At 40.0% G+C, this 13794-nt stretch overlaps 3 protein-coding genes across 6 annotated transcripts; 1 reads left to right on the forward strand and 2 right to left on the reverse strand.

Annotated features, from left to right (window-relative positions):
• Position 1: 1 nt before the first annotated feature.
• klhdc2 (kelch domain containing 2) lies at positions 2-4088 on the reverse strand. Of its 2 annotated transcripts, none has more exons than XM_076018042.1 (14): positions 3921-4088; positions 2984-3286; positions 2821-2900; positions 2613-2730; positions 2368-2480; positions 2107-2191; positions 1882-1965; positions 1689-1769; positions 1528-1586; positions 1264-1376; positions 1093-1165; positions 910-997; positions 746-798; positions 2-668 (listed from the first exon to the last, which is right to left on the reverse strand). In XM_076018042.1, exons 2-14 carry the CDS (start codon positions 3275-3277, stop codon positions 545-547), a joined length of 1365 nt encoding a protein of 454 aa, XP_075874157.1. In that variant the 5' UTR covers positions 3278-3286; positions 3921-4088; the 3' UTR covers positions 2-544. The 2 variants fall into 2 exon arrangements, with proteins under 2 accessions (XP_075874157.1, XP_075874158.1); XM_076018043.1 differs by having other exon boundaries at positions 1264-1373; positions 3921-4086.
• Positions 4089-4650: 562 nt separating this feature from the next.
• On the reverse strand, positions 4651-9172 carry pole2 (polymerase (DNA directed), epsilon 2). 2 transcript variants are annotated; one of them, XM_076018046.1, is made up of 19 exons: positions 9008-9172; positions 8555-8655; positions 8281-8356; positions 7825-7902; positions 7638-7731; positions 7444-7518; positions 7258-7341; positions 7123-7179; positions 6978-7026; positions 6818-6890; positions 6408-6580; positions 6229-6318; positions 6096-6150; positions 5958-6017; positions 5805-5882; positions 5473-5581; positions 5065-5241; positions 4880-4947; positions 4651-4793 (listed from the first exon to the last, which is right to left on the reverse strand). In XM_076018046.1, the coding sequence occupies exons 1-19, from the start codon at positions 9076-9078 to the stop codon at positions 4775-4777; spliced, it is 1587 nt and encodes a 528-aa protein (XP_075874161.1). In that variant the 5' UTR covers positions 9079-9172; the 3' UTR covers positions 4651-4774. The 2 variants fall into 2 exon arrangements, with proteins under 2 accessions (XP_075874161.1, XP_075874162.1); XM_076018047.1 differs by lacking the exons at positions 8555-8655; positions 9008-9172 and having other exon boundaries at positions 7825-7915.
• A 203-nt stretch (positions 9173-9375) lies between these two features.
• LOC142883290 (kelch domain-containing protein 1) lies at positions 9376-13668 on the forward strand. Of its 2 annotated transcripts, XM_076018048.1 has the most exons (14): positions 9376-9527; positions 9889-10005; positions 10446-10516; positions 10799-10916; positions 11171-11283; positions 11526-11613; positions 11758-11841; positions 11940-12020; positions 12134-12192; positions 12451-12560; positions 12652-12724; positions 12851-12935; positions 13143-13195; positions 13300-13668. In XM_076018048.1, the coding sequence occupies exons 1-14, from the start codon at positions 9465-9467 to the stop codon at positions 13439-13441; spliced, it is 1257 nt and encodes a 418-aa protein (XP_075874163.1). In that variant the 5' UTR covers positions 9376-9464; the 3' UTR covers positions 13442-13668. The 2 variants fall into 2 exon arrangements, with proteins under 2 accessions (XP_075874163.1, XP_075874164.1); XM_076018049.1 differs by lacking the exon at positions 13143-13195 and having other exon boundaries at positions 13300-13440.
• Positions 13669-13794: the final 126 nt, after the last annotated feature.

The following is a 13794-nucleotide window of genomic DNA, read 5'->3' on the forward strand; positions in this document are numbered from 1 at the left end:
GATCTGTCAAGATAATGTTGTGTATTTATTATTTCCATAACAACGTACACGGTATTCTACAATCCAAAATACACGAAAGGAGCACTGTGCAAACCAGGCAAAGATGTACAAACTCCCACTGACACTTTAAGCTTTTCACTGATGTGGCCATCTAGCTCCCATTATCATAATAAGTAATCATAACTTTAAGTGCCGTTAAAAAAAAAAAAAAAGTAAAGGAGTCTCATCTCACAAAGATAAGTTAATTTATAAATTATGTATCTTCAGAAAAGATGAGTTTATCAAAACAAAACATCAGTTGCAAGTCAGTGACAAATTAGAACTTTAAATCTGACAGTTTAGCTGGAAACTGTTACAGGCGTCACTGAACAGCTGAAGCAAACGTGTTCCTGACTGATGCGTGTGACCCCCGGACCCACTTTCAAAGCTGCCGTCTTCAAGAGTCAAGACATGGAAGTAAAACTCTAACAGGACTTGTCGTGTTCACATATGCACACTCTCCTGTCTAAACATTTGACACTAAACACTGATGGTTTCCTTCAGCCTACGAGCCCAGCGTGTTGGCGCTCGCCATCCTCCGTTTGAGGCCGTGCAAGAGGTGTTTAGGCAGGCAGTCCCAGTGACGAGACAGGCAGTCCCTGTGCTGCAGAATGGCCTCAGTGCACAATCTGAATAAAGGAGAAAATCTTACTACCTCTGCGCAATACAATAGACAAATAAATGATCGCACCACTTTAGCACTCACCGAAAAAGCGACTTGGGCTGCACATTAAAAACTAGCAATTCACTGCTGTGCTCCTGTCATTCAAATAAAGAGTATTGGAGAAAATCAAGTTCAGTTGAAAATTGTGCATTTAGAATAAAAAAAATTGTGCATTAATTGATGTATCATGTGTGCATCAGTCTTACAGCTCTGTGTTGAGACAGCAGATTGTTGGCACATCCTCCAAACACAAACACTTCCCCTTCAGGCCCAAAACATGCTGTGTGCCACAGTCTGAGACACAGGGGACAAAGAGAAGACCGTCATTTGGCTCAATTCTCATCTAAAGCGCAGGGGCATTAGTGTTGAGTGGATTAAGTGAGACTAACCTTGGTCTCTGCGTGTGGTTGTGTTTGAAAGGCTTCCATTCATTTTTGCTCACACAGTACAGCCAAGCATCACCTGAAAAGAAACAGGACAGGCACTATGCACTCAGGACGGCTTGGAATCTTTCTCTCTTTTTCTTTTTTTGCCCTGATGGAATAGAATGTTTGACTCACTCAGCGTTTCCCGCTCTGTGGTGAAACCTCCAAATAAGAAGATGTGATCTGATGAGACTGGTGTGAAGGAGTGCCAAGACCGGCCCACTGGACCATGCTGAGGGACGCTTCTACTGCAGTGGAGAAGGGGTCGCAGGACAAGACACAGAATGAGAAACACAGCGTTTGGAATGCAACTGGGAATCCGTGCAATCGGGCTGGAGTATATCCCATGGCTCTGAAAGCCGTCATCGCTGACTGAACGATGGTCCTCTAGGAACTTACATATCATGCCATTCCCAGGTGTCCAGGTTTATGTAATACAGGTCATTCAATCTGTAATCCTGTGGTGCAAAAGAGATGTAAATTGAAGCAAGACAACGGCAGATTCCCATCATGAAAGCTGAACAAATACACAACTTTCTGATTTATATTCACTTCCTTACTTTGTATCTTCCACCAAACACGTATCCCCTGTTCCCAACTGTGGCACAGGCATGAGCTGCTCTGGGTAACGGCCTGTTTCCCTGGGTCAAACCATACAGAAAGGAAGAGTGTCACACTTGATATCTTGAGAAGACTTCAGCGTAGTTATTCCAAACACCTTTAAAAGTGTGCTGTGCTGCGTCTTGGGCTAACCGTGGTGACAGGCTGACTCCACGTAGACGTCTCCAGGTCAAGGATGTGAACGTGATTATTCCAGCCTCGCCCTGGACTGTCCCCCTGTGGCAGCAGTCCAACATGTTACATAAGAGCCCGCAACAAAAATTGTAAAAGCCTTTGTTCAGAAAACAGAAGACAAAACTATTCTTGACGCGTCAAACAAATCGATGGCAGCGTTTTCAAGCGAGCTGGTTTACTGACCCCAAATGAAGATAATTCATCATATTCATAAGTCCCTCGATGAGGTCCTTGTGCGGCATAACCATAGCCCCCAAAAAATATTAGTCTGTGGAAAATGGAAAAGGATATCAGAATATATATATGTTTTTATCGTAAACTGAACTGATGCAAATTATAAGATAAAAGATGGTTTGTTAACAGTGAAAAGTAAATAACTGACATCTGACACTCTTGCTTGTGTAAAGCAAAATTCAAGGGCCAAACAAAGAATTTGTGCCTCACCTGTTCTTGTAAACCCAGCAGCCCAGCTTGTCCTTGCAAGAAGGAGAAAGTCCTTTCAGATCCTTCATTTCTTCCCAAACAAAGCTGGAGGCTCTGAGGGGGAGCCGGTAGATCTGCAGAGCACAGTGCAAAACACCATCTCCAAAACAATACTGCAAACAATATCGCAACCTTACAGGAGGCGCAACTGAAAAAATGTTCCACATGCAGCATATACACATGGGCAAACACCACAACAACTGTACCCTGTTTGTGTTTCCCCTGGCGTGATGACCCCCAAACAGATACAGGACTCCGTCCACACAGACCGCACAGCTGCCCGACATGGATGTTTGCAGATTACCTCCGGCCACATGCTTGGTCCTGGAAAGAACAGGGATCTGTGCTTTTATGAGTGTTCAGGTTACATCACGTTCACATGGGGACACAGGTGTGTGTGAAAGCTTGGCCTACCACGCTCCTGACACCATGTTGTACGTCCAGATTTCATTCCTCGGCAGATACAAGTCGAAGAATCCGTGGATTCGAGAATTCTTGTTCGTCAAAGAAAACAAAATGTTAGGATCTGTTTTAAATGTGTTTATCGATAGAAGGGTGTGCTTGTCAATGTACTCACTTTGTATCCGCCCCACAAATACATGATGTTTTCATAAACTACTGCTATATGGCCGCTGCGCTCTGCTGGGGCATCAAGCTCAAACGACTCCGACGCTTCAGTGTCCAATGGCTGCTCATCTTCCACATCCACGTCCTCCTCCTCCTCCTCCTCCTCCTCCTCCTCCTCATCGTCCTCTTCCATATTGTCATTCACCACCCAGGCAAACATCCTTCCACCTTCCTCCCCGTCCGAGTCTTCATTCTCAGGCTGCTGGGCGACTTCTTCCGCCGGCTCTGCCATCCTCTCTTCCATGTCTGCTCCCTATCGACACAGGGAGCAAAAATCTGAGGAGATTCGCAGATGGAAATGCGATTAGTCGATTAACTAATAAGATAGTCTAATGATTTGTAAACGGAGAACACTGTGACGTCAGTAAACGAAACGCCGGACCTCCCGAGGAGATTCTGCAGCGACTTCGGGTGCCAGAATACCGGAAGTAGCGATGTCAACAAAGACATACTCGATAAATCAAACTATGCGAGGAACGACGTCAAAGCAACTTGTGTCGCTGCCGCGAAGGTTAACCAGCGGAGCTGTGAATTGGGTCAACGGAAAGGATCATGTTGGGTAGCAGGAGAGGTTACTACTGACCTACATTGCTTGCTTGCTTAGCAAATTAGGTTACGCGGTTAAAATACGTTCGCTGCTCCTTTAGTTAGCAAGTGTCGTGGACACCGAGAGCACACGCCAAAACATGCGTCCAAAACCGGCAATGACCGATTCGCCCCCAGTCGTTAAACAACGTCCATAAATTTAAAAACTCGTCTAAATTTGACGAAACTTGCTAGTCAGCTTGTCTAAATAACTAGTCTGTGTTTATTACCCGTCACACACAAACGTTAAGTGCGTCTTTGGTGAGAACCGAGTGACACATTTCCGTCTGTCGTGACTTTACCTGGCCAAGTGAGTTTTCTTTGAATATCAAAACAGCATTTTTGTGAGGTTCTCTCCAGTAGTCCAAAGTTAAAATCACTATTTTGTTGTCAATTGCTCGCACCTCGCACTCGCAGAGACAGTGGAAGAGGTTTCCAGGCGGATTTCTCTTCTTCTGTTGCGACAAACTGAACGCGACTGCCCCTGTTGGTAGCCGGCGAAATTAAGTCTAAAATTTTCATAAGAATTGTTTTTTTCCCCTCCTCTCCATTCAATATACACTACCTGTCAAAAGTTTAGAAACACTTCTGATTGAATGTTTTTTTTCCATTTCATTTTCATGACTATTTACATTGTAGATTGTCACTCAAGGCATCAAAACTAAAAATGAAAACGTGGAATATGTATTAAACAAAAAAGTGTGAAATAACTCAAACACGTTTCATATTTTAGATCTAGAATAGCCACCCTTCATATAAAATATATATTACATTATAACATTTTTTTTTCATTTGCCACATCAATCCACATATCTTGGTCATACACTGCTCATAAAAAATAAAGGGAACACTAAAATAATACATCCTAGACATAAATTTAAGGACATTTTACAGTACACCTTTTAAAACATGTTGTAGCTGATGCAACAATTCTTTATTACAGTATATGTAAAAAGGATTGTAAAAGTGGGTGGTGCTGGGAACTGCTAATCAAGATGTCAATAAACTCAGTTAGTACACATCATTTTATTATACACATTATACACATGAACAAACAGCAAGAGATAAAACATCATATATAAAACAGTGCTGCAGTTTACACTGACAATATACAAATTTGATGACAATGTCTCTTGTTAAAAGAGCCATATTATCCCTACAGTCCTTGAAGTTTGCTGTCAAGACAAAAACACAAATGATTTCAGTTCAGAACCATTCTCTTCATTCATCTTTATCACACACAGACAAGAGTGAAACTCACCTGTCTTCTACAGTCCTGTTGGATGGGTAGTATACTTTAAATGTAAATCCACTTCTTGGGAAAGAGCCCTGTAGAAAGAATATAAAATATCACTGAAACATCTCAAATGCCTTCATTGTGACAGTCCAAAACAAGACATTTTTACAGAATTATAAAGAGCAACTGCATGAAGTCCTGCTTCTCACCGGGCTGATACAGAGGCAGTCTGTGTTGGTGACGCTGAAGGGGTCATACTTATCAGCAAATATTAGTACATCGGGGACTGGGTAGACACGCATTGAGTAGTCAAATGCCCAGAACACAGGACTGACATACAGCGGTAGAGGAGTCAAGTGACCCTGGGATAAGATGGTCTTCACAAACTGGAGAGAATTAGAGAAGCAAAACCAGATGAAAAGAGTGTTAAAGAGGATTTTTGCATTTTCCGTTTCACTTTTACTTTCAGATGTGCTCAGTTTTACACAGGGACACATGAAACTAATCACCACGCTTGATGAAAGAACCAAACAACTACATTTGAAATGGATTAATGAAGTATTCTGATTCAGAATTATATACATGTATGAAGATTTGCACAGAGAAGCGGCACTGACGTGGTTGGGAATGTCAAGACTGTCATTGGGTAACCGGATGCAGTTCCTGCACATCTTGTTGACCAGGTCCTCCCTGATGACGACGATCTCCTGACTGCAATATTGGATTCTAATAGGACAACAATAAATCAATAAATCAATAAATCAATCAATCAATCAACCTTTATTTGTACAGCGCTAAACCACATCCAAAATCAGAAGATAGATGCTGTTCATTTTTTTCTATTTAGAAACTGCCACACATCTGAACACAGATGTTGAAGAAGTTATACAATATTATTCATCAACCAATACAGTTGTGTGTTTTGTTCCTTTTTTTTTTTTTTTTTTACCTGCAGGGGTTCGTAGCAAATACAGAGAAGGGCACCCTCTGTCTAAAGTCCTCTGTGATGTGCTCTGCCAATGGAGGCCTGGGAAAAAAATGACTGTAATGTCAATAACAAGAACATTATGACTTTAACAAGCAAAGGTTTATGAAGTCCTACCTTGGTAGGATGGTGCCTGGTCCAGGATCTTCAGGGCCAGGAACAAAAACGAAGCGACTTCTGTTGGCACATAATGAAAAGATTCAATTACGAACAGTTCATGGAGGAAATCCCTGCGATAACTTTACTCAAGCCTACCCATTGTGGATGTTGGGATGGGCACATATGACATCAGCAAGAGCCTTCAAGGACTCTAGCAAAGGGAAAAATAATAATTATTCTGTGTTTCCTGCATTCAACACAGATTTCAAATCTGCAGTGAAATCACTACCTTTAAGCGATTTAATTTGTGCATTTCCATACGGGGCAGATGAGAAGTTACCACAAAAGATAAAACAAGTTGGAGGCATGGAGGCATAACCTGGAAGAAAAACGGGGGGTTAATCACTTGCGCGTCACTGAGTGCAGACAGTTTGTGTGTCAAGTTGAAGTGAAGATACTAAAACAGACCTGAGAACATAAGGCCGAGCTTCTCCACCACTTCAATGTTATCCAGCCACACATCCGAAACAATGACAAACATTGCATCCTCGTTCTCCTCCTCCAGCTGCCTGAGCTTCGCCGAGGCCTTCACAGAAGTGGCTGACGGGCCGCCAAAGAAGTTTATATCACCGTAGTATGCCCTGGTAATAAAGGGAAGTTTGCAAAGTGATGAAGGGCACATCACTCGTTGAACAGCACAGGTGTTGACTTTCCAAACACAGCTGGTTAACAAGCTAAGTTTTTCCTTGTAAAAAAGAACAGAATTTATTCTGCCTGTCATTGCCATGTTTGCTTCCACAGAGCTTAATGTGGCAAATGCTCAACATTTATAGATCCAATCAGAAAGTCTCTTCTCACTGTCCTTCTAATCCACTGACCTGGTGGCTGAAGATGGCTCCGTTGGTGGAAACCCAAAACCATTGACATGAAAAACAGAGTCTTCGTACCAGCCTGAAGGATGAAAGGAAACGTCAGCCACACCTCTGTGAATTTATTTCCATTGTCCTGATGCACTTGTGAAATAATAAGCTACCTTACCCTCTACTAACACAAAGCAGGATTCTGTGTACAAGCCGCTGTGAAACTGGTGCAAAACAAATTAAGGACTATTTGCATTTTGAAAGCATCAACAGCCAAACAATACTATATTATTATGCAGAGAGCTTTGTGCTTGAAAGGATATTGCTTTGGACATGTCCAGCTGCACTGTTCCACTTAGGTCCTCCAGGTAAAATTTACCCTATAAGAAATTGTGAAAAGTTTCAAAAAGTGCTTGGAAAAACAGTCACTACAAAAACCTTTTTTTCTGAAATGTTACCTCTTTGAGCTGTGTGACCATCCCGAATACAATCACCTCTCCCACTTTGGCCGAGCTCCCAAGAAGTGCTTCAATAGTCCTGAGCTAGAACAGATAAATGCAAGAAAGAAACCAAAACAAAACCCTCATGGTTAAAATGTGAATTTGTTTTATGTCTATGTTGTTTCCAACTATTCCGCCTCTTACCTGAAATTTGTTTTGGCCCTCCTCAACAGCTGCTCCAACAGCTGGTGGGGTGAAAAGCTCATGTCGATGTATTCGCTGTAAAACAAAGTCTCAATAAATGCAACATTCAACCCTTATGCACTGGTGTACATGAAGTAGCAAATAAGCCGGATCAACGCTTAAACTGACTATTTGGTCATAAAGGGTGTAGCGACCTGTTGTAGGATGGTGTAGCGCTCCCGGAACAATTCAGCTTTGTCTTTGGCCGTACCGCAAAGACTAGGAGCAGGATGAGTTGTCATACTGAGGCTAAGAAAAAAAATAAATTCAAAAGAATACTGTGTCAGGGCAAGATCCATCACATGCAGCAAGAATCTTAGAATTAGTCCAATTTTTACTTACGGGACAAATTTCTTTCGCTCCACACTGTAAATGTATCGCGGCACATCAAAGGCTCCAATGATATTGAAAACATTATCTCTGCAAGTAAAAGCTACACAATTGAGATTTTTACCTAATAACAAATGAAACATATAACTGCATGTAGAGACACTGTAAAGCAGCAAAAAGTGGTTTCTTTGCTTTTATGACATTAAATATAGACAGGATGGAATTGCAGACCGTACATCATCAACATGATAAGCATATTTCCTTAAGTGACATATTTTACACATTTATTTATTTATAACATGACACCTCTGTTCACATGTCAACTTTTAGGTTGTGCATAATGCTATCACTAGGCAAAATAGCTAAGACACAAATTAAAACAGAATGTTTTAATTTTAAAACTGTATAGTAAAGATTAAATTCACAATTAGACATTTAACAGACTAAAGGAGTGATCACAAGACTTACATGGCCTCATCACAAGACTGAGTGCAATCCTGCACAGCGCTTTCCACCACAGACTGCTCGATCATGCTGGAGGACACTGTAGTGAAACCAAAAGAGACATCAAACCAAAAGTCAGACAACTGTTTGCTTATTACTATGAACATTCAGTTTGTAAACAGTGAAAATCAACTGTAGCTCAACTTAAAAACTGCTGGTAAGACTCAAGTGTATCTTTGTAGGAGTTCTGATTTTTTCTTTTTTAGATTCTTGAGGTTGCTGGTGCAGCTTTACTCACGTGGTTGTTTTTCCACAGCATCCAGGACCCTTTCAATGACATCATCCACCTCAGGGGGACTGACAGCCTCCAGCACTTCCACTAGGTATCTGCTGGCCTCTCTGAGATAACCAAAACAAATACATCAATTTAATTCAATTCAATTCAATTTTCTGAAGATGACATAGGAGAAATATGACAATTATAACACCTCCCATCTTAATTGAGCTTATAAAGAAAATTACTGTATCTATAATTGCAAGTACTTATGAGAAAATACATATTTTTATTAATAATCAAGGCAACACTTTAGAATACGTTTTCGTGAGTTAAAATATAATTGAACTCAGACAATTCTTAGCAAGTAATGGTCGCGTCTGGCCCATAACAGCATTTAGAGTTAAGAAATGGCTAAACATCGGCACTTGACATAAAATAATTGATTCAACATGCGTACAGCGTCAAGGAACTTACGGTCGCAGTATAAGTCCCCGCATCTTAAAACCAGCGTTGACTTTTGTCTTTATTTTGCGAGTAACATCCATGGTTTTCCCCGCACAACTCTCAAGACTTGGCGCTAAATGTCAACTTCCGTCTGTATTACGTCACTTCCACTAGTGATGTCGCGAGATCAAGAATTGTTGGCCACAGCTTGTATTTTTATTGTCATCCGGCAATCCGGTGTCTCATCGGGTGTTTTTGATCACGAACTTCATTTTCGTGTACTTGTGACGTATTGCACTCTATTGCACACTATTTTTATTTTCCTTCAATAAAGTAAAATGTAAAAGTAAAAGTAAAAAAGTAAAAAAAAAAAAAAACTAAATTGAGACTTTTGTTTTGATAGGAAGAAAGGGACCGGAAGTGTGTTTTATTGTGTAAATATGTCGTTCCTGGAAAAACTTCCGTCTGTCTGTCCGCTGTGTGGTTCATGTCAAAACATGAGAAAAAAAACGCACGACAGCAAAAAGTGCATCGTGACCGCGAAGTGTTGGTAAGTGCATTACATATGCTTTTTGAGAGAAATTCAACAACATATATATCAACACATACAAAAACATGTTTGTGTAGGTATATATATGGTTGAATTATGTTGTTGTTGTTTTTTTTTTTAAAATATCATTCGGTGTTTCGCACGAGTCGTTTTTCCTCATGTTTTTCTCTGGGAACATATTAACACGTAAATACTACGTAATTCACCTCCCTTCTTCAAAGATTGCTATCTGTTTTGTAACGTCGCATGTGAGTGTTACTACAATGAAGGAACTGCCGCAGTTCGAAATGCAGGTGACATGTTTAGGCGAATGGGGTTATTTTAGTCTCAAAGACATGTCTTGGTTTTTTTCTATGAATAGCCACCAACCATGGATTCAGCCTTTGAGAGGCACTTCTCAGAGGTGGTAGCCCGGGAGAGGAGCGGACACACGGCTGTGGCTGAGGACAACCTGCTGTATGTGTGGGGAGGTTACATGGTGAGGAAAACACACATAGCGAAACATTAGCAGAAGCGCCGTCCGCGATGTTTCGGGCCATTTTTCTGAGCCAAGTACTCGGGCGAGTTGGTGATGGAGGAAGTAAACACAGAATGTTGACGTTGGCGTTTGTTACATTGGACAACAAAACTGGATATTTAGAGAAATGCAGTGAGAAAAATATGCATGTCATTTTAATGGGAATTTTCTGTATCATCGATTAAATTATTATAATTTTTTTTTAAATGAAGTATTGCCATGACAAATACTCCATTATTCAATCACTAGTACATACATGGGCAGCAGTAACAGCTGATGAACATGGAAAATGGGGAGGACAGAAAGATTGACTTGTATCATTATTTGCATTTGTGACTTGTACTACCACAGCAGCAACAACTCACACAAAAAGCCATACCTTCTTTACTTTCATTTTCTAGTCGGTTGCTGATGACGAGGTTTTCCTACCAAGTGATGAAATCTGGGTGTACGACCTGGAGCAAGGCTTATGGTAAGTTTATTAAATAAACACAATATCCTGTTGTTGTTTTTTTTGTGTGTTGGATGCTGTTATTGACAGTTTCTAGACTAGGACCTGTTCATTTCTGTCCAAAACTGACACCATTCAGTTAGGTCGCATGTATCTGTGAAATTGCTTGAAGTTTTCTGTGAACCTAGGATCTGTTGGAATGTGTGGCATTATTTGTGAACTTGTACGCAGGAAACAAGGCAGCCTAAGCTGACATTTTTTTTGACATTTTTTGGGCCTCTGATCCACCCTTCTTTTTTGTAGGCAAGTGTTTCACATGACAGGGGAAGTTCCGCCCGCCATGTCTGGGACGTGTGGCTGCTGCCTGAATGGACATATGTACATATTTGGTGGTTGTGATGACAATGGACAGACCAATCTGGTAAGGACAACTACTAATGTGCTACACAGTAAATTATGTGGTCTACTTTATGTGGAGTACTTGTTTATTTTCACTCGTGGTTTAATCTTCACACTGAAATCTCCTTGAGTTAAGGGGTTTTGCCATTTAAATTGCTTTTTAAAATAAAACCTGCTTTATGTTGTAGTGGCGACAAAAACATCTCAGCCCCTGAGGAGATGCAAACAAACATCTTTATACATTTTACAGCTTTTTCACCATTTGATTCACCACAGATCTATTGTGTCAACCTGACTGACCACAAGTACATGTGGCGGAAGATCATGCATGAGAGCGGCAGAGCTCCTTCTCCTCGGGACAAACTGTCCTGCTGGGTTTACAATGGCAGGTAACCTAAAATGCTAATTTTCATGAGCAGAGTACCAACAAAAGAAAAAGCTCTATTTATTTAACAATATTACATGTATGATTTTGAGACTATTAGACAGTAAACAATCCATAAATTGTTCCATATATACATGTTTGTATTTCCAAATACATTTGTTGAAGTAGAAATGTGAAGAGGCCCTCTCATGATTGATACATGAATGATGTCAGCAATTGTTGACATTTTTAACCATTTTATTTCAGGCTTATCTACTTTGGAGGATATGGTCACAAACTACTGACTGATGTCAACAGCCAGAACAAAAACTTCATTGTGGACGAAGCATCATGGGTAAGGTTTGTTATTGTCTATAAATGCAGCACAGTCTGCATCAGAGTCATTTTTTTTAAAATGTGTTTCATATTTTATTATTTGTTTTGTTGGCATAAAAAGAGAATAATTTGCCTCTTTTATTTTATCTGTTTGTGTTTGTAGGTGGAAGACGTCTTCTGGGGATGGAACAATGAGGTTCACGTATTTAACCCAGCAGAGGCTGGTTGGAGTGAGCCAAAAACACATGTTAGATTGATCCTGGTTTTATACAATGATGATACTATATATATATATAATTATAATGCAATAGTGATGGTTTTTACGTCGCTGGTCACTGTGTGCAGGGCCGTGCTCCCGCCCCTAGGGCTGCTCACGCCAGCGCCACACTGGGACATCGAGGTTACATTTGTGGAGGTAGAGTTATGGTGAGAACTCATCAAACTTGAAATGTATTTTTCTTCACTTTTTTTTTAATGAATCAGTCTTGAAGGTGAATGATTTATGTTGAAAAATGTTTATGTCTTGTTATTTGATTCAGGAAACCAGGACGAGTGACATTCACTGCCTGGATCTTGAGACTTGGACGTGGTCAGAAATGTATGTGACTCTTTTTGACTTTGACAAGAAATTGCTTCATGGGTCACAACAAATCATCGACATATAGTTATTGTCACTTGTCACATTTTCCCCAAAAAATGAACAGCACTAGTTAGCTCGTCTGAGGACGACCACGAGAGTTATAGAACATTTTCTCTGCTAAATTTAAAATTCGTTTTTCAATAATTTGATATTTTTTCCTAATTATAATGTTCCAGTGGTTTTTATTAACAGTGTTGCATTGAATGTGCTTTCCAGAGTCCCAACATCTCCGACTCCAGTCGGCAGATCCTGGCATACACTCACAGCAGTATCGGACAGCTCTTTGTTCCTGTTTGGAGGTCTCAGTATAGACTGTAAACCGATGAGTAAGGAAATTTCAAAGAAAAGCCGTCCTTTTCAGTTCTACATTACTTCAGTCCTTTCCCCTAATTAAACTGATTTCTCTAAAAAATTTAGGTGACGGGTGGTTGATTGATGTTGAAACGAAGAAATGGAGAGAGGTCGACCATCCCTTTAAGAATAAGCCAAGGTGCTATTAAATGTTTGGATTTTGCATTAATAATTATATGGCGTGATTGATTTTTGAATTATGCTCAAATTTATGCGAGACCAAGGGTCTTTGCATGTTCACATATTCTTTTTAACCTTTTCCAAGGCTGTGGCACACAGCTTCTCCAGGCAAAGACTCAGATGTGATTGTGTTTGGTGGAAGTTGTGACTACATCCTCCTTGTGGACACTGTAAGTATCAAAGAGATGCAGAGGTTTATTTTAAATATTCTATACCAGTAGCAGAATTATCTTCTTTCTAAATGAATAATGTGGAAAATAATTACTGAGCTGTGAGTACATGATGCTCATAATTTCAGATGAAAAACTGCATGAAAAATGAATGCTGTTTTAAGGAAATCTGATGAAATAGAAATATGAGAAATATTTTTTTTTCAGGGTCATTGCAACGATGCACTTGTTTTCCAGATGCAACCTTATCCTCTTTTCAGGTAAATTTGTGCTGTTGTATTTGTCAATTCTAAAAGTGCAAATAACTCATTTAGAATAACTAAGTCTTTCTCTCAAAATGCCAATGTGTCTTTAATTCTGACAGGATCTGTGAAGATTATATTGCAAGGAATGTGAAGGACAATGAGGGGCTAAGAAATCAACTCCCGTGCCTGCCCACCAAACTACAGACAGCAGTGAAGCGCCGGGTTTCTTTTTACAGGCCTACGAAAAAGCAGAAATATTAGTCGTCTTAATTGTCAAATCAATGCATTATCCTGCTAAAGTACTGTACTCCCTTTGACACCAAAATGCAGTGGGGGGAAGCGTTTTAAATATTTTTTTTGAAATGTGAAAAATATTTTATTGTGTTGTATTTAAGGTTTTACAAATGCACATTTTATTGTATGGCTTGATACCCAAGTAAAGCAAAAAATTATTTGATCACTGCAATGATTAAAAGGCGCCAACACAGTTTTGCCACAAGTTGTTTTTTTTTTATTATTATTATTATTATTATTATTAATAAATAAAGTGAGACTAATTTTTAAGAGAGAAAAAATATTTTTGCAGTTACAGATATGGAGGTCAGAAAAATGGC

The sequence above is a fragment of the Nelusetta ayraudi genome, unplaced genomic scaffold (genome assembly GCF_046127955.1).
Source record: "Nelusetta ayraudi isolate G7.1 ecotype Tasmania unplaced genomic scaffold, CSIRO-AGI_Nayr_v1 ptg000007l, whole genome shotgun sequence".
Lineage (NCBI taxonomy): Eukaryota > Metazoa > Chordata > Actinopteri > Tetraodontiformes > Monacanthidae > Nelusetta > Nelusetta ayraudi.

Bases quoted from the DNA above. Each gene is read 5' to 3' on its own strand.
- klhdc2 (XM_076018042.1), bottom strand. From the start codon at position 3,277: ATGGAAGAGAGGATGGCAGAGCCGGCGGAAGAAGTCGCCCAGCAGCCT. The intron at 2,192-2,367 runs GTGAGGCACAAA...CATTTTCCACAG, and splicing joins TGCTGGGTTTACAAGAACAG to ACTAATATTTTTTGGGGGCT. The intron at 1,966-2,106 runs GTCAGTAAACCA...CTGCTGCCACAG, and splicing joins ATGAATTATCTTCATTTGGG to GGGGACAGTCCAGGGCGAGG.
- pole2 (XM_076018046.1), bottom strand. From the start codon at position 9,078: ATGGATGTTACTCGCAAAATAAAGACAAAAGTCAACGCTGGTTTTAAG. The intron at 7,732-7,824 runs GTAAGTAAAAAT...TTTTTTTCTTAG, and splicing joins GAGCGAAAGAAATTTGTCCC to CCTCAGTATGACAACTCATC. The intron at 7,027-7,122 runs ATATCCTTTCAA...TTTGTTTTGCAC, and splicing joins AGCTGGACATGTCCAAAGCA to CAGTTTCACAGCGGCTTGTA.
- LOC142883290 (XM_076018048.1), top strand. From the start codon at position 9,465: ATGTCAAAACATGAGAAAAAAAACGCACGACAGCAAAAAGTGCATCGT. The intron at 9,528-9,888 runs GTAAGTGCATTA...TTCTATGAATAG, and splicing joins ATCGTGACCGCGAAGTGTTG to CCACCAACCATGGATTCAGC. The intron at 12,021-12,133 runs GTGAGAACTCAT...TATTTGATTCAG, and splicing joins TTTGTGGAGGTAGAGTTATG to GAAACCAGGACGAGTGACAT.